Raw genomic sequence first — 22,087 nt, forward strand, 5'->3', positions numbered from 1 at the left:
ACACCAACAGCACTACACGCTGGGGGAGAGCAGCTGGCAAGCAGCCTCGTGGAAATGGACCTGGGGGTGCTGGTCTGCAGCCAAAAAGGCATCCTGGTCTGGATCAGGAATAGTGTGGCAGCAGGCCCAGGGAAATGATGCTTCCCCTGTACCCAGCACTGGTGAGGCTGCACCTTCAGTGCTGTTCTGAGCCCCTCAATTCAGCAAGGACACAGGTGCTGGAGCAAGTCCAGGGAAGGGCAACAAAGCTGGTGGAGTGTCTGGAGCAGATGGCCTACGAGGAGAAGTTGAAGCAGCGAGGGTATTCAGCCTGGAGGATGCTCCAGGGAGCCCTTCTCACTCTACAGTTCTCTGAAAAGAGGTTGGAGCCAGATGGGGTCAGGGTCTGCTCCCTGGAAACCAACGACAGAACAAGAGGGCACAGTCTTAAGGCAAGGAGGTTTAGGTTGGACATTAGGAAGAATTTCTTCACAGAAAGGGTCATTAGACATTGGAATGGGCTGCCCAGGGATGTGACAGAATCCCCATCCCTGGAGGTGCTCAAAGAAAGTCTAAACGTGGCGCTTAGTGCCATGGTGTGGTTGACACCGATGTGTTCGCTCACAGGTTGGGCTCCATGACCCCCGCAGCCCATTCCAGCCGAACCGATCTGCCATTCGGCTCCCGCAGCCGAGACCCCCGCCCCGGGCCGGGCCCGCCGTGCCCGCACCCGCACATGCTCACTGGGGCGCCGCGGGAGTCTGGGCATGTGCAGAGCGGAGCGGGCCGGGCCGCTCGCCGCGCCCGCCGCGCCCCGGGGCTGCGGCCGCCGCCGCCCGCCCGCTGCCAGGTGAAGCCGCGCTCGCCGGGGCGGAGCGCAGCGGGGCAGCCGCCGGCCCGTGGCGGCGGCGGCGGGGCAGGATGAACAGCTCCGACGAGGAGAAGCAGCTGGAGCTCCTCGCCAGCCTGAAGGACCAAGGTAGGGGCGGGCGGCGCCGCCTCCGGCGCTGGAGAAAGCGGCTCCCCCCGCTCCGCCGCGGGCCCGGGCTCGGCCGGCGGGAGCGCGGCCGCCGCGGGGCGAGGGCTCCGCGCCCGCCGGGGGAACGGGGCGCGGCGGGGCGGGCGCGGCCTGGGCGTCCCCCGGCTCCGCTCCCAGGCCCCTTGCTCTGCCCGTGCGGAGGGAAATAATAAAAGCCTTAATGAAATGAAGCAGGGCAGTGGAACGTGTTGGCTCTTCCCCATGTGGGCGCCCGCCGCGGCCGCCTCGCCGCCCCGCAGGTGCCCGCTCTGGCTGAAGGTGGCTTGGAGTCGATGATCTCTGCGGGCTTTTCCAGCCCCGCTGACGGAGCGGCTCTGCCAGCGCGGCCGTCGCGGGGGCCGATGGCGGTGGCGGGAGGCGGCGGTGCCGCACATGGGCCGTGGGTGCTCGGTGCTGCCCTGGCGGGGAGCTCGGAGCAGCAGGACCGGACAGCTCCAGGGGTGACAGTCTGCTCTCCTCGCTGTCCCTCCGAGGGGCTCAGCCTCACGTGGAGCTGAGCCAGGCCGTGCTGAGCTGTCAGCGTGTCCCATGTCCCGCTCCGTGCTGCAGGGTCCGGCCCTGGCCCGACCCATCGAACTCCTGGCATCCCAGTTCCCATCAGCGATCGAAGTTCCCGCTGATGGCTCAGGGCTGTCCTGATGCGCTGTCGGTTTCTGTAGCACTTTCAGTACTTGCACCCTGGGCGCTTTGGTGCCGTGCGTGAGTCACTTTCGGTGCTTTAGTAGGAAAGGCCAGAATTTCAGCATGTTCAGTTTCACGAGTGCACAGTCTGACTCAGAAACTAGAACACTGTAATACTTAATCCTCTGCAAGAAGGCGCGTGGAAAGGAGTTGGGGTGCTCATGAGCCATTTTTAACTCCCCCGTGGTCATTGTGTCCCTGAGCCAGGTTGATCCGACAAAGCTGCAGCCTTAGTTGGTCAGGTGGGCACATTGAAACGTTTGAAGATCTGTTTGAATTGTGACCATCTTTCTGTGCACCAGACTGTTTGAACTGTGAACATCTTCCCGTGCACCAAGTGGTCGGTGTTGCCTCCTGCATGTGCAGGAGGTGTGAAGGAGCCGCGCTGGAATTCACCTTTGGCATTTCCCACTACTGAGCTCTCCTGGTCTCTTGTGAGCCGGGGAGGGGCAATTTGGAAAGGAACTACTGGGCAAAGTTGTGTAAAGGAGTGAAATTACAGGGGTGTGATCAGTGCCCATCTTTCTGTCATTCATTCTAACCATAAATGTGCTCCATCACTTTTGTGTTTAGCAGAAGCTTTTCCTAACCAAGTTTCATTTGAATATTAATGGACTATTTATGACGTGCTTTGTCACTTTTTGGGTTTTTCCTTTATGCTCAGCTTCGGAAATTCACAATTACCATCAGCACAAGATAGATTCTGCCTTGGAAGGATTCGTTAGGTATAAAATGATAATCTTACAGCTGAGTGTTTAGGTGATCTGAGACCAAAAAACATGGCTCAAAATCTGGTTCTCTTGCTGACTGACTGCTTCCCTCCAGTACTGTTGCCTCCAAGAGAGCATTTATTTAAGTGACAATGATAAGTTGCAAAAAAGACAAGTTTGTGTTATTTTCTTTAGAGAAAACAGCCTGTTGAAATTGTTTAGAGCAGGGCTTCAGTTCTGCTCTCTGAAAGTCTTCTCCTCCAGTGTGCTGGGTATCCTTTAATGTCTAAGGAAATTTTACAGGACTAGAAGAATTAGTTCAAGGGAAAGTTACTGTAACTTGAGGACTGGCTGTCCCAGATCCACCTGAGCTGTTGAAATAGAAGCTGTACTTGGCAGATCCAGTCCTGTAAGGCTCTGTTCTTAGTGGATGTTCATCCTTAACACAGGAGTTTTGGTGTGTTGTTGTTATGCTAACATACACTTTTGTGATGATGTGGCTGGTGAGAAAGTTGTTTTTTGTAGGCAAAAAGTTAGCTAGTGGAAAAAAAAATTAAAATACTCTCTGTTTTACATCTTAAACTATGCAAAAAAAAAGGTAGGACACATAGTTAAATCAGTAGTTGTGTTAACTGATGAGTCTGGTGCCTAGAGTGAAAAACTCAAGCAGTGAAAAGGTAATGACATAAATGAAATTATTCTTGTCATTAGATAAAATACATTGTTACTGTAGACAAGTAAATTTGCCAACTCTTTATATACTGTAATTTGGAATAGATAGTGTCCCCTCCATTCTTATTGATAGCAAAACAAGACTATTTTAGATACTACCAACTTCCCTCAAGTAATTTTAGGATGGTCTGTTGAACAAAGTCTCTTAATTTTCTTGTTTATTGCTTCCAAATGCAAATAACAGTATTATTTTGGAAACAAATGCAGTTGGTGGAAGGATCTGCTGGGTCTGAATATTTGGGGTAATGGGTACACAGGCGTGTCCTATCTTTATTTTGTTCAGAGCAGTGTATGGCTTCAGGTTTTTGTAACATTTTGATGTGTACTCAGATTTCTGAAAAATGCAAATGGGTTTGGAAAGGTTTCAGAAAGCATTCATTCAGTAGCTGTTGGCTTGGTTTCTTTTTCAGGATGTGTTTTTCTACTCTTGAGAGGCTTGCCTGGCACCAGGTACATGAAATGTCTGAGGAGTGGTGCCACAGCAGTGTCTGTGGCTGACTGCTGTCACACTTCAGCTGCTGCTCTTACTTTCCTCACCAAGGTCAGGAGATTGAACCTGAGGCAGGTGTTTTGTGGCTGCCCACTCAATTCTCAGTGGCAGATTTGAAGCTCTCTGGGGCTCGGGCAAATTTGCTTGGCTTCTTGGCAGAGCTCTGAGCAGTAACAAGGACACTGAAGCTGTTTGTGTGTAAGATACTCTTATCTTTCATCCATGCTGAATTTTCCAAGTCCTGTGTGTTAGACTCAGATACCTGATACTGATTATTCTTCAGCTTGCTCCATTACTAAGTTTAAGGTGAGCATCATGAAGAAACAAGATCTCTGTATTGATGGTATTTGGACTTAAAAGTGTTGTTTGAGTTTTAATCCTCAAATAGTTTTCTGAAATGTCATGATTTAATACAGCAGTTTCACTATAAATATTACTATTGCCTCACTGTACTTTAAATGATGTTTCCAGTGATGTACATTCTATTCAACTGGCCCTTATATTTCTGTGGGTAAGACTTAAAACAAAACCAAAAAAAGGTAGATTGGCAAAACTTTGTGTTATTTTAGTGGTTGGTTGTAGAACCTGAGGAATGGTAGCAAAGTTGACTAACAGCTGAATCATAACAGTAATTGATTACTTGCCTGGAAGATTGCCTTGTTTGTCTTTGGTTTTATTGGCACTGCTGGAACCTTGCCCTTAAAAGACAGTCATCTTCTGCAATAGTCCCTTTTTTGTTCAGTTGAAAACAGGAGTCAGTGATCAAAGTGTCTGGAGTTACAAACTAGGTAAAATTACACTTCAGTACTGTCATAGCCACATTTCTGGTCACTTTGCTACATTGCAGTGGTTAATAACTGCTGCTAACCACACATATACTAAAGGTGTTTATACTGCCTATTTTTTTCTTCATTTTCAAATGGTCTAACTTTGCTCTCTGTTTGTTGGCTGGATTTGATGAAGTGTGATGATTTCCAATCTCTAGTCCCAAGCACTGTGGCTCTGTATACTTTTTCTTTTATTATGATCTATTTGATCTCTTTAAACTTTTTCTTATAATGTCAGTACCTTTGAATAAGGGAACATTTTATATGTATCTTCTTAGGAACAGACTAGAGTGCCAATCTGACAGCAATATCTCAGAGCAGTACCTTTTAAATGTATGCTGTTGACAAGCTCCTAATGTGGCCTGACAAATTCCTTCTACTTTGTAGCACATGGGTAATTTTTATGGTCTTAGGACACCTTCTTGGCTGCTGTCTTCACCTGCTCTGTAATTTGTTTTTTCCTTGTGTACCTGTGTGTATATCTTAGTACACAACATTAATTCCCCAGCAGAACCCATCCTTCTTGAATGTATTAGAGTTCAGATGTTTTTCCACTTCAGTTTCTTGTGTTGAACCCTATCTTTTTTTTTTTCAGAAACTTGTGAAGGCAAGTCTTTCTGTGTGAACTTAGTGCTTGGTCTTTATCAGGCAGTGGTGTGTTTAGTTTTCCTGCCCTGTTTTTTCAAGGAAGGTGTAAGACTGCAAGATGCAAATTCAGGGTTTAATTAAATTTACTTGTGTACACTTTCACAAATTTGAGTAAAATCAAGGCATATGGGGACACAGATACAGGAGCAGACTTACAGTATTTGTACCTAACACTTATCATTGTGTACTTACACAGGTGCTTTTTATTTATTTTTTAAAGAGCCGTTAGGTAATTGAGCCATGTAGGTTTCAGCAAATGCAACTGATACCTGACCAAAAGCTTGGTTTGCCCATGTAAGCTTTAGGCCTGCTAAAGGTTTGTGAGTCAGGGTTTGGAGTCATTGTCAGGTGCTGGGTGTAATGCTAATGCTGTCCCATAGATTGCCCTCAACAGAAGGAGGTGTTAAAAATGCCACCCAGGCTTTATTTGAAAATAGTGTGCACCTGGCTGGTGCTGCTGATGCTTACTGCATCCTGTTGAAATGCTGATAAGTTGGATTTAGCAGAAGGTATCTTTGAGCCTAAGATGGTGAACAAGGGGAAAATTGATCCCTTTTGGCTATTTTTTATCCTTTTGACAGCACTTCACAGTCTTGTGCATGCTGTACATGTAGGAGGCCATTGTTGTTTGAGAGTTTTCACAGCACTTTTGGTCTGATTTTTCCTATTCCATGTACACTGGGAGGAGCAATGTGGTGGCAGCAATTCCATTAAAGCTTCTGGTGCTGACAGGGGTAATTCTGTCTCTAATGATATATCCAAAAAGCCAGGTGTTAGTTTACTTCTACCAACAAGATATGACTTAATTGGGATGTCTTGTTTCATCTGGAGTAGAGGACTTTTTGCACCATCAGCTCTTTCTCCTGCCTGTACCAGTAAAGACATGCCTTGTCCATGGTGTGGAAGCAAAAACAGTCGAGTGACACTTGCTTCCTTTGACAGCTCCACTTATTTTTTTGAGTAAATAAGTAGATTTTAAATCCATTACTGATTGATTTGGCATGGAATATCTCTCAATCGACTGGAAGGCTGCCCTGGTTTGCAATATAAATGCTGAAGTTTATGCATGTAGCATTTTTAAACTTTGGGGTTTTTTTCTTTAACTTGTGTTTTTTAATACGCAGCTTTAGGAAAGGGGTTGATTAAGTTTTTAATAAAAAGAGTAGGAATAGTCACCATCTCACTCTGTGTAAATGAAGGTATCTTTCCTGTTGTTCATTGTGAATACAGTCATTATATACTTTTACCCTTATGGCTTTGTTTTAGTAATAAGTCCTATTCAGCCATAGTAAGTACCTAATATTTAAAACATCTAATTTAGATAATACTTACATTTTGTTAGCAAATTCAGGTTCAGGAGACACAGGTTGACAACTGAAAATCAAAAGACCAAGTTATAATTAAAGGAGCTTCTGCATACAACGTTACTTGCTTAATTTAATACTGATAGAGGGTATTGATATGTTTCCAGGACAGTCCCTTCTGGCCTGCTGAGCTGTGGAGTGAGAAGCTGGTGAATAAGTGAGGCCACTGTTGTGGAGGAATGTGCTGTGTTCACTCATATTGGCTCTTTTGGGGTTTTCCTCTTTTACTGTAAGAGAGAGCAGGGTTGGCTGGGAATAGTTGGGTGGGTTAAGAGCTATAGCCCAGAATATTCTGTTATTTTCTCCTTCAGGGCTAATGAGTCAGAGTTCTCTGTTCATGGAGTGTGTGAAGAGAGCAGTCAAGGGTGGGGCAAATCTATATTTACATTTTTCAGTCATTTGTAAAGTATTGAGTGTCAAGAATGGCTTTGCCTTAAAGGCAAGCAAACACCAGCAGTTTTCAAGTATGAAGAAACTTGAATTGACTCTGTTGGTACAATTTGCATTCCTTTTCATGCATCTAGATGTTCTAGATGTTTTCATGCATCTAGATGGTAGAGGTCTCTTCCCTTATTTTCCTGAGAGGAACAGGGAATAGCTTGGCAGTGGAGCAGTGACCAAGAGGCACAGCCTTTGTGCTCCTGTGTAGGAAATACAATGTTTCACCAGTGTGAGTTTTTGCTTGTTCATCTATCTGTTGGTTTGGGTTTTTTTTGGTTGGGTTTTTTTTTTTTTGTGTGTGTGTTTTGTTGTTGTTTTGTTTTGTTTTGTTGATTGTTTTTCCTGCTTCTTGGGCATGGAATTATGGGTACATATGGAGAAGTAAAGGGATGGATGGGAGACCCTGGTTTTACTGGTGCACGGATCAGCTGCTCTGCAAGAACCCATATATCACACCAACCATTCTTTATGGGCTTGATCTGTAACCTGAGCCAGTGTGGGTTTAAAATGGTCATTGCAAACCAGTATATCCACTTTATAATTTTTTAACCCAATCAATAAGATTATTTAACTCTACATTGATCAAAAATGGATTGTTTGGGGAGCTACCATCTTTTTCAGACACTTCCTAATTCCTTCAGTTCTAGAGGGCTGTCCAGTTCATAGGACATTAACAGGCTATTAATGAAGTTTATGACCCATGTTATTTAAGAAGTCTGCATGGACAAAAGAAGAGTTTTCAATTTAATCAATTGGAGAACTGATTTGGAAAGAGGTACTGCTATATTAACTTTTTTTCTTTTTTTCCCCCATGTGTAGCTATTGGCGAATATGAAGAGCTTAGAGCAGAAAATAAGAAAACGAAGGAAGAGGTTTGTATGAACCAATTATTCATTTAATACTGAAACACCTTGTGGACTGTGGCAGATTGTTGACTGCTTTTTTGAGTTCACTGTTAATTTATAATAATAAGTATTACTTGTACCTATGTGTTTTATGGAGCAATGAATGCAGCTCTCACAACTATTCTGGTTGTCCCACTGCAGAAAAGTTCCTGTAAATATATTTTAAGTGCTTGCTGCTTTACCAGATTTGCATGTGATATCAGTGGGAGCATAGACCAAGTCATGTGTTCAGATAAAATTGTTTCTTTTTGATCTAAGTCTTGTTTTATTATTGCTTCATTTGCATGGGGGACTTAATTACTGAAAAGAAAAAAAAAAGAGAAAAACTTCCCTCAGCTTCTGAACATTTATAATGTAGGAATATGATTTCTGAAGGTAGGGAGGAATGCAGGGGAGTCAGTGCTACGCTGTATTGTAAGCAAAATTCTCCTTCTCCAGTATGAGGGAGCTGAAGATGTAAGAAATCTGTTAGTTTTTAAATCCCTGTTAGCTGCCAGGATATGTAGGTTTAATTGAGCTTCTTTTGAAATCATTTTGGAATGGTCATTTTTAGTTACAAAGGTTTCAATTCAAGGCTGTATTGAGAAGATCTTGTCCTTAACTCTTTTCTTATTGTTGAAGAAAATTTGATACTTATGTACACTTATGATTCAGCAAAGATTATTTGTATTTCTACTGAGGTCAGCACAATGTGCTTCATTCCCTCTGTGCTCTGACCTCCTTGTCCTTTTCCCTTTGGTTGTTGCTGCATTCCTGTTCTGCTGATCTATTCCCAGGAAATCTGTCCTCTCTCTTTGCTGTTTGGAGGAAATGCACAGAAGAAAATAAGAATAAGACTGACTTGGACCAAGACTCCTCCAGCCCAGAATGCTGTCTCTGAGAGCAGAAAGGGAGGCATGTAGGAGCACGTTTAACACCTGGGCAGGTTTCTCTTGCAGTCTCCAAACCATTTTCAGCCTGGGAGTGGTTTCAGCATCCTGCCCTGCACTGCTCTGTTCCTTCAGGTTGTCCCATGCTGGCTGTTGGCTTCTGTCACATGTGGGGAGTGCCATGCCAGGACATGAGTACACCCCATGAAAAACAGGCTCCCCAGCTTTGCCCTGAACCCAAGTTCCATCAGCTTTGGTGTTTCTTCAGCAAAGCTCTGTTTAGCTGGGAAGGGAGGAATGGGGAGACTTCCCTTGAGCTATGGGGTTTTTTTGTTTATTTTTTTTTTTATTCCTTCAAAGGGAATGTCAATGAAAAATTTTATTTCTGAAATTGAGATGGAATGAGATGTTCTGAGGTTGTTTTTCCGTTCTGCTCTTCTTGCCTCCTTGCTCCTCTCTTTCACAAGGCTCCTTTCCTACAGCTGCAAATCTCTAGCTACTCTTGTGTGTTTCATCTCGAGGTTGCTTTGAACTTTTGCAGAATTCTTGCATAACACCCAAAAATCCCCCAAGCCTGAGCCTATGGGGATTACATTCCCAGCTGAGCAAACAGTTAAACACGTGCTCAGGGCTGGATTTTCAGTTGTTATGCAACTTTTCTCCCTCCAAAATCTCCATCCTGCAAATTGGTGTGCTTGTGTAAGCAGTCATGGTTCATTGTTCAAGTGCTTGGACTCAAGTGGTTAAGTGTGAGGCTCTAAGTGCATTTCTTCCACAAAAAAAAAAAAAAATAAATCTACTGATACAGAGTTCATGGTTATATTTGCTTCCAGTGCCAATACTGAAATGAAACTATTCCTTGTGTTATGGGAGGGCAGAGTAATTCTAAAGGTCCTTAGCATCTCTTGCTTTGTATCTTAGTTTGTGCTTTGCAGGATCAAACCTGCTGCTGGAAAAATGTAGCACAGACTTTCTCTGCTTGTGGGTCTGGGAAGTTGTGGGTGACTTCTGTTCCTATTTCTGCCACTGTCTGTCACTGTGAATGTCAGCAAATGGCTTCCTCTGTATCAATTGTGGTCACATAATTAATTGTGTGGACAGGAGAATGAGATGTTAATTTTTTTAGCAGGTGACTTGCAGAGTGTGTGTGGAAAGTGCCACAGAGGAATTAAATAGCAGTGTGTGTGTATGTGCTTTTGGTACACTTGGTGGAATACTTTCCTAGGTCACTGCTGTGCTTGTATGGCTCTGAAAGATGAGCTGTGCATGCAGAAATTGTCCTAGTTTCCATCAGACACATGGAACTTAGTGGATAATGGGCAGGTAACTTGAGATATAATTTTAATTTTTGAAAATTTATGCTCTTTGTTCCATATTTTTCCTTAAAATTAGGAAGTAAATTGACTTTTACGTGGGTTACTTTGTTCAAAGCACTGCTGCTTTGAAAGGGATGCTAATAACCTTGAAAATTCAGGAGCAAAAGACAAGATCTTTCATCCACAATGTCTCTTCCTCATTGCCTTGCAAAACTGCCAATTTGGAGACCACTGGTGGAGTCTCTGACAACATTTCCCCAGACATTTTTTGTTAGTGTTTTTAAATAATTTTAGATACAATGGAGGCAAAATTATATTGCCAGATTACGTCTCTTAGGTCACCTTTTTTTTAATGATGCAGCCAACAAAACATTCATACCAGCCCCCCAAAAATGGATAACAAATGTTCAGCTGCACACAAATGTGGGTAACTTAATATGCAGTTCTGACATATTCAGAGTCAGATCATGAATAAATATTTGACTACTTGCTAATCAGACAGAAATGACTCTGAACACTGGTTTTGACAGTGTTTTGTCATGCTGCCAGTAGGGGAAAAAAAAAAGCAAAACAGCTATCCAAAACAGTAGGTGTAATACTGTATCTCTATACATCATTCATGGTGTTTGCTGTGCTAAAGCACAGGGATGGAGTGGATTATATGTTTTATCACCAAGTGGGAATGGGGAAGGGACTCTGCCTTGATGACACGCTCCTTGTTTCTCTGAGTAGAGTACTGCAAATGTCATTGGATACTTTTGAGCACTGCACCAAACTCAGAATTTTAGAGCAAGCATTAAATCTGCATACATTTCACAATCTGTGTAAATGGGAAAGAATTGTGTCTTGTGTTGCTTAGCAATGGTTTAATTGACTATATGACTACTACGTGAACTTCTTGCATCTTAATATCTGGGCTGAACAATCTCCCTGTTGTTTTTGCCCTTTGAAGGCCTTTTACTGAAGTCTGTAGGAGCTTATGTGCAAAATAGTTGGCAAAAAAGCAGCCTGTTAGTAGAGAATAGACAAGAAACTAGAAATTAAAATATTGCCTTGTGTATTGGCTACCTAGAAGGCTAAAATCTGAAAGGAGTGGGATTGACAAATCTTCTGAACTTGTGCCTGCAAAGATGAAGAATATATGGAGTTATTCACAAAATTAACTGTGGCAACTGGACTGTTAATTTCTGAAAATACAGATGTTATGTATTTGTACTGCTAGATTATCACTGTAGCCAGTCCAGCACTGCAGTATTTTCTGTTTACATTGTTAGGGTTTTATAGGTGAGATAATGGTGGTATAAATATTAGATTGCTAATACTAATACTAGATATATTAAATAAAATAGAATAAAGGGCTATTTTACTTTGCAGAGAAGCTGGAACTCTTAAGTTAAAAACTGAAAATTGACTGGCAATCCAAGAGCTACAAACTTTTTAATTTTTATTCAAGGTTACTCTTTAGTTTGGAGTTATCCCTTAACACTGAAAAGGGAAAGCTTAGTAAATACATGGAGACTTTCTCCTTAGCAGTTCCATGTGCTTGAATGTGGAAAGTGAAGATTTTATAGTCATGTTATGATATTTGCCTTTTAATATTTAGGAATAGTGATACTTTTGTCCATTCATGATTCCATTGTGTATGCCTATAACTGCATTTTTGAAAAGTGAGATGGTTATGAACTTTTAAGACTTCTCTGGAGCATTTTAGGAGCAGCTCATACATCTAAATTTTGATTTTTAAACTTTTCAGTTTTAAAGGTAAGGTCAATTTATTTTAAAGGGTGGCAGAGTTTTTTTTTTATTATGAAACAGTTTATAGGATTTTTATTTTTGTGTAAATTTCAAATTTGAAACAGTTTAAATAGTTAAAGAAAATCTCAAATTTTTCTAATGCTTAGAAGATAAACCAGGGTATTTTTTGGAAGGACCTGTAACAGCTCTGCTTGCATGGCTCTGATTGCAAGACAGAAGGCAAAGTGCTTTCCATTGATCATTTCAGCAAGGGCAGCAATCTCCCACTCTCCTTTTCTTCTTCTTCTTTCATTCTGAAGCACAGTAGCAGCAAAAGGAAGGTATTGAGAAAACTGCAACTGGGAGCAGGAATTGCTCTGCAGAGACCCAAGCCTAGAGACCCTGATTGTGCAGAGAAATGTGGCAGTTATGAGGAGAATAGTCAGCTTGCCGTGGTCCAAATGGAGCTCTCTCTGCAAATAGCACTCGAGGTGAAGTGGAATAGGTCATTTAACTTCCCCTTTGACTGCACAGGGAAAGCTGCTTTGCCTTACAGCCTGCTGCCTGGAGGATTTGAAAAGGAGTTTTTGCTGCCTGGAGGATTTTAAAAGGAGTTTTTCCCGTTGTTGGGATAAGGGAGTGTGCTATGTCCTCTACAGCAAGGTTTCCATCAGTAGGAAAGTTGTCGACTTCTACGGACAGCAGATCAGATCCTTAAAATGTTAATGTTTCTGGTTTTTAAATTGCTCATTTAATGTGCAGTGGGCTGAAAGCTTGCAGTGTGCAGAAAAATCATGTGTGGGTGAAATATGTCATTGTGGCTCCAGGGTCTTTCTGGGGAAATCCAAGGAGGCAGCAGCTCCCACCAGTTCCCTTTTGTGGCAGAACTGTGCTCTGCAGAACAGCCAGAAACACCTTCTGCATCTTCCACTGCCTCCTGCTCTTACACTGCACTTCTGCCACAAAGGTAACCCAGATTTTTTCTGAGGAAACGGAGGGAGGGCAGCAAGATTCGTGCAGAGATTTCCCTTCCCCACCTCTCCTCTGCAAGATTCTCTTCCCAGGTTATTTGCTAACAGGGCCCCAGGAAATGGTGAGTCCTCGTCTGGCGCTGCTGGCTCAGCGTGTCTTTGCTCCTTCTGCAGCTCTGCCCTGTTTCACAGTCCTTACAGCAGCTGGTGACTGACCTGTCCCCTTACTCAGCCCCTGTCCCTTGAAGCCTCATCACCCCAGTGCCATCAGAAGAGAGTTGTTATTGAGTGCAGCTCCTTTTGCTCCCACAGGTAGCCATCAGCTGCCCCAAGCCAGCACCAGGGGCATCCTCACCTTGCCCGAGAGCAGATCCTTCTTTGGGTCTCATCCAAGGTCCTCTGTAGCTGATAGAAGAGTTCTCTTGAATTTGGCTGCCTTTGAATCAGACTCTCCCCCTTCTTGTTGCTTAACAGCAGGTTCCTTTCCCAGCTAACTCAAAGTGGCTCCTCATGTGGAAAAACCGAAAATCGAGCAAAATAATTTCAGGGTTTTTTGGGTATTTTTTTGTCTTTTTCTTTTTTTTTTTTTTACCCAGTTCTGTTCCAGTGGCCAGCATCCTTGTAATTGGAGTTGCACTGTAAGGAGCTCAGTCACACAGACCTCTTCCAGAAGTTAACTCATGGTTGTAGGTTGATTTATTGCTGTGAACATGCCCAGCCGCATGTGAGGAAGGATGTGTGTGTAAGGCACCTTGTGTGCCAGTCATACTTCCCCCTGGGTCATGTGTTTTTCACACTGTGGTTAATCACTGACTGTGTCTCTTGTGAATTTTACTCATTTCTTTGAGTTCTTTCATTTACTTACAGAATGGGTTTTCTTAGAGAATTCTATTTCACATCTGTTTTATTCTTTCTTTGTGAAGAACCCGTTCCATCATAAGATCAGTGATTGCAGGCCTGTGTAGTGTTAGCAATAACCACAAAATTAATAAAACTGAGGTGATGGGAACTCCTTAAAGCATGAAATGAGTGCCTTTGTCTCTACAAAGCTGAAACTATGCTCATGATGTAATGGAATTAAACAGCATGTCCCTGATGGTTGGCTCTGAGGTTTTCCCTCTACATGGTGGGTATAGAAATGTAGGCCTCTTTTCTGAGTCTGTTTGTGTTAAAGAAACTAGACCTAAAGCCTATTTTTGACATGCTGAGTATTGCTTCTACTGTTGGTGTAACATGGATAACTGCTTATTTCAGTTTTGGATAAAGTGTCTCTTTAAAATATTTTCAGAGTAGCTCTGAATCAGAACCTAAATCAAGTACAGTGTGCCAGTTTGGCTGGGAAGTACTCTGAGTAATGAATTTTTTATGCATAATTTCCATTGATCTTACATGGCTGAAAGGAAAAAGAAATGCTTTGATAGGCTTCTGTACGTTATTGTGCTGGCAATTGATCCTGGTTGATTTTGCATGTTGTGACTGACTGCTAATTAAATAACTGGGATCAGTGTTTCATTTCAATTTTCTCTTTTCCTACAGTGTGACAAAATCAAGCAAGAACGAGATGAGGCTGTCAAAAAGCTGGAGGAGTTTCAGAAAAGTAAGCTGACAATGTCAGTGGGATTTTCTTGACGTAGACAGTTATCATCATAGTTCTGCACACTCTACAGCAGTGTTAAGAATGCTGAGATTCAGGTCCACTTGCTGTTTCTCTTTGAAAGCTGAGTTTAAGGAGCTAATCCAGTGAGACTTTGCCCACAGTAGTCAGAATAAATGCTGTTACAGCATTTGTACTCTCTGGCATGGGTAGTCACCCTCTAGGTGCAAAGTGGTGAAAATACAGTGGTGCAAAGGTGGCTCTGTCTCACCTGGATTCTGCAAGTGACTTTTGGAATGATGCATGCTTGAAGTGAGTGGGATCTGATGCTGAGATTCCTAATAATAATAATAATAATAATAACAATAATTAAAATAGCAATTTTTTCATGAAGGAGTAATACTACTTTAAGCACAGACATACCAGGAAAGGTTTTTAGGACGACCTGCTCTCAGGTGCTAATTTTTAGAGCAAGTTCTATCTCGTCTGGGCTGTGAGAACCTCAATATTCAGTTTTGCACATTTATGGTAATGGTTCTATTGAAACTGTATGGTGTCTGGAAGCAACAAAGCACATCTAATGGGAGTGGAAGTATCCTAGTGGAATAGCTCCTTAGAAGAGACAATTACAATGGGATTGTGGTCTGTTACGTCTGGTTTGTGCCAGTACAGTGAACTGCACGGTGAAGCATCAGAAATGTGGATGAAGTTAATGCAGGAGAAGGAAATCACATGGTCTGTACTTTTGTGTGACTGTGTTAAAGAGGAATTTGCTCACTTCTGTTTTATAATAGTTCGTGTGATACAATTATGGAAAATAATCTGAAATCAACAGGAATTGTCTACTGCCTTGAATGATCTTAGGTAAGCAAGAATGTTCTCTAAGGAGTACAATTCCTGTGGAAAAACGGCTGCCGGTTTTGTTTTTGTTATGATACGAGGAATACTGGAGTGTGGCAGAAAATGTCAAGTAGTTAAGACTTAAAATTTGAGGTAATATTTGATGTTGTAAGATTTTATAGGTTTCTTTTATCTTCCTTTCACATTTTTAAAGGACATACCTTGTAAACATAGTGATAAAATGCCAGGAATATTAGGATTTTAAAGCAATAATAGAGCCCATTATTTAAACGACAATATAAAAGGCAATTATATTGATGAAGAGCTACATTGGCTTTGTGTCTGTGAATAAACTTGGCCTGTACTCAGCTTCTATTTGTTCTCCTGGCATAAACACATATTGTGTGTGATTCCAGTTTAATGGGGCCCCGTTTGTATGCCAAGCAGCTGCATTTTAGGCCCTATTGCGTGATTTCATAGCTCTCTGAAAATTGGTTCTATTGAGCACAAGAGATAGAAGGTGGTGGTGGGGGGGAAAGCTTCAACACACAATCATTTCTTTTCAATTGGAGCCAGCAAGGTTGATGACAACATGACCATTGTGTTATAATGATAAGACCACTAAGGATCTGTACCTCTCATCAAGGCTTTCACACAACAGCAGATACAATTTAATTCACTGCTCTGTCAGCAGTGCTGATACCATTATGCCGTCTGTCTCCACAGTTATAATCACTGTCCTCCGAGAAATGCAGTTGAAATGATCTTGAGCAGTCAAAGAAACTCTCAATTAAGGCTGCCACTTCCAATGTGTCAGATTGTGTCTTATGCACTTGGTACAATTTTCACTTCCAATCCTGTTTATTTACAATGTCTACCAGTAATTATGCTTAACATGTCATTTAGTGAGGGTGCCCCTGCCAAGGAGATTGTTGGGTGCTGCGGTACCATTGAGGGGGAGTTTCTCGCAGTCAATGCCATCAGCGGCTTTTAGTCCCTGATGGGATGCAGTAGTAATGTTGATAATGCAAGTATCGTGCTCATCAAGTCATAATTAGATGCCACTCAAATGTGCCACTTGTAATAACAGTGTTGATTCATGTTTTCTCGGTGACTGCAACTACTAATTAGTTAAGTGGTTTTTGGTTGGCCTGCATTTGCTGCGGATTATTATTACCCCTGAAAAAAACTGTCAAGGTTAGAGATGTTTCAGGCCACTTAGTGCTTCTTTATGAATATTAATATTAACATAATAAGAACTTTGGGCAGACTTAGGAAATAATATATTTTTTGTATTTAATTTGGAAAGACTTTTTTCCCCTGAGTTAATCATAATTGCAGGTTAATTAAGTTTAAATGAACCAAGAGTAATCCCTAGTTCTGCCATGAGAGCCTGATCCTTGTTTCCCAACTTTAGCCTTGCTTGAGGCCCTTAGATTGCTGTCTGTAAAATGGGAGCAGCTCTGTATCTCCACTGCTCCTTCACCCAGCCCAAAGCATCTCACTGCTCAAAGCTCCCAGGGCTCAGAAGAATAAAACCAGAAGAGACAGGGAGATGGTACTGCCTGAAACTTTTCCTCTCTCAAATTGTATCTATTGTATGTCTCTCAAATGTAGCAGCTGGTAGGACAGGTTTGGAGCCGATAATTTCTCCATAGAGAAATGAAAATAAAATAAAATGAAGATAATGTCTCCAGGAGAAATGAAAATAAAAAGTTAATCAAAGAAAGAGGTCTGGTTGCACTGCTGGTAGAAGACTTCATGTGAATATAGTTTTTAGACCAAGATTTACCAGTACACTTCCCTGCCTTTTATTTTTTGTAGATTTTGGGTCTTTCATGCAGCTACTCAGCAAACCAATGTGTTGCTAGTTCCCTCTGGCAACATCAAAACTTCAATAATGAAAACTTCAGTGGATGCTAAGTATAAAGCTGCATAAATAACATTTGTTAATGACCTTCTTTTTCCTATCATGAAGTCCTGTTTTGTAGTTGTTAAGATGACCTCAGTATATCAAAGATGGCTTAAATATCTCTCTTCAGTCTTTGGTCAAAACTCTTGGAATAGGGCAAGGGGGGTTTTCTACCCAGTGGTATAAAATCCCTAGATTTTAAAGCTTATCTTGATGAAAAGGAGAAGAAATTCTAGGAAAAAATCCCTCTGTATTTACACTGTATTTTCCAGCCTTGTTCCTGCTCCAAAGTGTTGTTCAGCTGCAAGTAACCTGTGCATTTTTGTAAGTTTTCTGTGCATTGGAATCGTGACACTGGGCTGAGGAGGAATTTGTGCCTTGCAATGACTTGCAGAATTAGGGTCCAGGCTGTTGTTTGGGATGGGATGAGTGTGCCAGGAGCCAAGGGGGAATTGCATCCATGAGCCTGAGAAATGGAAAACTGTTCTGGGGTTTTCTGCTTTGCTCCCCTGTGCAGTCTTAAACCTGTCCCTTAAGACTTTGAACACTCATAAAGAGTACATATGTACTGATGGGAGATGAGTGGAATTGCAAGATAAAATGTATCTGTGCTTTTAAATTCTTTCTGATTCCCATTGGTCTCCCATGTTACAAAACAGAATTTGTTCCAGAACTTTTTGGTCACTGTTTTGCCTGTCTTTGGCAAAGTGATGTGTACCCACAATTGTAATAGGGATTTTCTAAGAGCAGAGCACAGATGTGGCACTTGCTCCTCCAGCTGTGACATCAGATGTACAGCCATGCATTCCAGCTGCAGTCAGATAGCCCAGTCTTGGTTTCAGGGAAGATTTTTGTGGGTGTGTTGAAATCTGTGTTGTGAACAATGGAGGTAGGTGAGACCATGGTGCTCGTTTTGGGGCCTACTCAAGCACAAAGAGACTGGCAATGAGAAACAGACCAGAAAGTGGAGAGGAACTTTGTGAACATCTCTTAAGGGATTATCCTAAAGGTGTCATTCTGAATCCTCAAGTGTTAGTGAAATAAAGATGATGAGTGAGGTTTGTCAACGAGGCTCCTGCTGGTCCTCTGCTTCCATAAGTTTATGCTCAGTTCTACAGTTGCCCCTCTAATGCTGCAAACATGTCTTGAGAGAATTGCTTAAAGGAACAACTCCAATATCCAATGCTCAGAACAGTTCCTATCTGTGGAGATTATCTATGTTCTTCCCTGTGTTTTGAAATGCTCACAATGAAAGTTAGCAGAAGAAGATATGCTATTTCTGATCATGGGAAGCATGTGTCAATCTCAGGAAAATACTGACTAATTTTTGAACTGTTCCCTTAGTTTCTCACATGGTTATTGAGGAAGTGAACTGTATTCAGAACCATCTTGAAATTGAGAAGACATGTCGTGAAAGTGCTGAGGCTTTGGCTTCTAAGGTGAGAAGAATTATAGTGATGCTGGGTTTTTGTTGATCTATTTATTCACCTGTTTACCTATTTATTTATTTAAAACTTGAGATTGTATTCATGACCCTTATATATTTCTGTATAGTCTTGTGGAGCTGTGAAATAGTTTGGAAGTGGCAAAAAACTAACAGCCAGATGCGAGATGCAAAACACCATTCCTGCCTTTAAAGGAAAAAAAAACCATTTTAATGTAGTTTCTATTTTCATGGACCAGCATCCTGATCTCTAGCTTTCGTATGCATTTAGGTTAAATGGAAAATAAGTTTTAGAACTCCTCTGTGTGAAAACAATAATGAGCATTTCAGTGTCTAAATCAAATGGAAAAAGTCAACCACTGCATTACATTTCAGGTGATTGTTTATGAAAGCAAAGCAAGGGCAGGGGAAAGGTGACCTCCACTGCTCTGTTGATTGCGTCTAGTCTGATGAATTTAGCAAGTGTGTAATTTTCTATATTCCATCTCATCAGAAGTGCATTATTATTAAAGAATGTTTTTATCTCTCTTATATATTTTTGGTTGTGTAAAATGCATCTGAGCCACTTCATCAGAAAATGGATTACAGCAATTTTGAACCAAATTTCATTAGCAATGCTGACTGCCTTTTTTTTTTCTTTTTTTTTTTCCCCTCCCTCCCCATTCCCTGCCCAAAGTACATCCTTAGATATGGTAAAAATCACACCAGCAAGAAATCACTTTAATTTAGATGCATTAGCAATGTACTTTCTGGAGGTATTTACTTAATTGTTTGCATAATGACACTATATTAGAATTCATAAGATAGACAATCAGCATATAAGTAAGAAAATGAACACATTTATGCAACTTGTCTTCTTCTCTGCACTTTCCCTGTAATGCAGGGACAAGGGCAGTTCAAAGACTCCCTTTGCTCTGTGGGGCTGTTTGTCTGTGAGCTGGCTGCACCATGTAGGGCTCTCACACCACTCTCCCCACTGTCTCACTTTCATTCCTTAGGAAGGAGATAAATCCTTGAATGAATCTCCCATAGTTGAGAGGCTGAGGATAAGGGGGGTCAGAGATGATTGTTCAGGTGAAAATTTGGGGTCAGATGAGCTGTATTGTGTATATTTTCTTTGAAGATGCATACTGGAGTTCTGAAGTCTGTGTTGACTTTGGCACATGGTGTGTCTTTAGTAGAAAACTGAGTTTCATCCTTAAACCTGAGCACAGGGAATACTTGGCTGATGGGTGGGCAGTCACCCTGACATTTACCTGAACACCCCTGGGGTGTCTGGATGCAGGACAGTGAAAGAGAATTAAACATTTGCAGTGATTCCTGTTGAGTTTTTGTTGATCAAGACCGAGGTGCTATGTAGGATCTCTTGTGTACCATCCACCAGCCAGCCATGTGTTCAGGCATCCAGCCCAAAGTGGTTTCTGACTTGTGGTCAGACCCATGAAGAATTGGTTCATGAGATGGCTCTCATCTTATGTATGTTGAATCTACAGTAATAACTCCAAAGAATTTTGAGATAAGTCTGTTGTGACTAGGAATATAGTAGTGGTAGTATTTGTAGTTTATATATATGATATCTATTTCATAGATACAATATATAACATATATAATAATATATTATGTATAATTATATATTAAAATTAGATAATATATAATATAGTTTATATATTATTTTATTATTATTATTGTTTATATATTATTATATATATTTGTAGTTTATATATAGGAGAAGGTAAGGATTTTTATTTAACCAATTGATCCAACTTGGAAAACCAGATGAGCTTTCAGGAGCACAAACTCTTCTTCAGGTCATTCAGTTGGGACTCCTGGTACATGTTTAAAGGTGAGGAGCTGAAGCAGCTGTCACAAAGCCTGTGTAGCATTAAGCCAGCTTGATAGTTGATGTGATTGATTTAAACCTACACAGTATTTATTAAACAGAAGTACCAGAGAGGGGAAAAAAGGCATGGACAAAGCATCACGTTGAATTGAAACCTCTCAGAGGAAAAAGTGGATAACCACCCCATCTTCAGACCATTCTAGTGTTGAATGGAACTTAATCTAATGTTACTTTTGACTTCTTTGATAGATCTTTTAATGATAAAGGACAAAAAACAGTTGACTTTTTTTTCTCTTGCCCAGCAGCTTAAAGACAGACTAACCAGCTTCTTACTGTTTGTACTTCTCACCTTTCAGCTGAACAAAGAAAATAAAACCTTGAAAAGGATTAGTATGCTTTGTATGGCCAAACTGGGCCCAGAAATTATCACTGAAGAGATTAACATTGATGAGGATGAATCATCCACGGATACAGAAGCTACCTCTGGACCATGCAATTCTGTGCACTGTCAGCAGCAAATAAAAGGTGAGCATTGCTGCTGATCCTACAGCACCTGCAGGGCAGGAGTTGTCTGAAGAACAGCACTGTTGATTTGGACCAGAGACTGGCCTTGTTCCAAGTCATGCCTCTGGGAGTGGTCAGAATCAAAGGATTTCCAGGAATGGCTGAGAACATGGAGGGCTGGTAGTGTGTGACATAAATGGTGGGGGATACACAGCCTGCAGAGGAAGTTAAATGCAATAGGAAAATGAGATCTACCCAGCTAAGAGAGTTCAATGCTACTGAATCAGTAAAAGAAACATTTCCTAAAACCCTTAAAAAAATAAAAGTTAAGTAGAAGGGCAAGGTCATCTTCAACTGCAATGTCATTATTTCAGAGCCTGTCAGACAGAACTCTCCATTTCTGTTTCCATTATGTACCTTTGTATGCACAAACTTCATTCATGTTCCAGAGCTTACCAAACAAACAGCCTAAAGAGGGACTGTTGTACTGGGTAAAACAACACAGCTGGAGAACATGGAAATCTATTGATAAGACAGAGCTGTGTTTTTTTGTTTTTTTTTTTTTTTTTCAGAAATTTCTGGTTCTTTTTTGAAAGGCAGTTAATATTCCCATTGTCCAAAATCAGTCTTATTTCTCATCCCTTTGATGAAGTCACCATGGTTTTCTATATTGTTGTGTCATAGTATCCATAAAAGGGGAATGCCAACATTCTGGATTTTGTGACAAGATAAAGTGTTTAACTTCTTAAAAAAAAAAAAGGCTTTCACTTTTTTTTTTATTGTAACTTGGAGCACCACATGATGTTTAAGTACAGCTTTTTTGAACTTTTCAGTTTGACCTTGTTAATTGTTGTCTTTTTGAAAGCAGCAGCTGTAAGGAGCGGTACAGAGTATCACTGAGGGAAAATGGTGTGTGTTGTAAAAATGCTTGTGAAACAATCCCACTGAAGAAATAGGGTGTCATAGTACCCTGCTGTAATCAGTTTGCCATCCTCTAGATGCAAGAACAGGCAGCAAATGGTGTGATGCACACCATGCAACCCATCAGAATGGGAAGTGAGACTTTTGTACTGGAGAAAGGTGTCTAGAATACATTTAGGGAATAAACACTGCCTGCAGATCAGATGGGAGAGTAGCAGGGTCAAACTAGAGAAATATTGAAGAAAGGTTTTGATGTATCTGCTTTCTGTCTTGATGAACAATTCATTAAAGCATGAAAAGTGGCATTTGGGGGATCTTCTAAGTCC

At 41.5% G+C, this 22,087-nt stretch overlaps 1 protein-coding gene across 2 annotated transcripts in view; it reads left to right on the plus strand.

The window, feature by feature from the left end:
- The first annotated feature begins 746 nt into the window (after nt 1-746).
- Nucleotides 747-22,087, plus strand: part of SHTN1 (shootin 1) — a 56,306-nt gene continuing 34,965 nt past the window's right edge. For both annotated transcript variants that reach the window (XM_054637074.2, XM_077182829.1), the window contains exons 1-5: nt 747-958; nt 7,731-7,783; nt 14,243-14,303; nt 18,397-18,491; nt 20,693-20,861. In XM_054637074.2, coding sequence (XP_054493049.1) covers nt 901-958; nt 7,731-7,783; nt 14,243-14,303; nt 18,397-18,491; nt 20,693-20,861 — 436 coding nt within the window. In that variant the 5' untranslated portion in view covers nt 747-900. The remainder of the gene's footprint in view (nt 959-7,730; nt 7,784-14,242; nt 14,304-18,396; nt 18,492-20,692; nt 20,862-22,087) is intronic.

This window comes from Agelaius phoeniceus, chromosome 9 (genome assembly GCF_051311805.1).
Source record: "Agelaius phoeniceus isolate bAgePho1 chromosome 9, bAgePho1.hap1, whole genome shotgun sequence".
NCBI lineage: Eukaryota > Metazoa > Chordata > Aves > Passeriformes > Icteridae > Agelaius > Agelaius phoeniceus.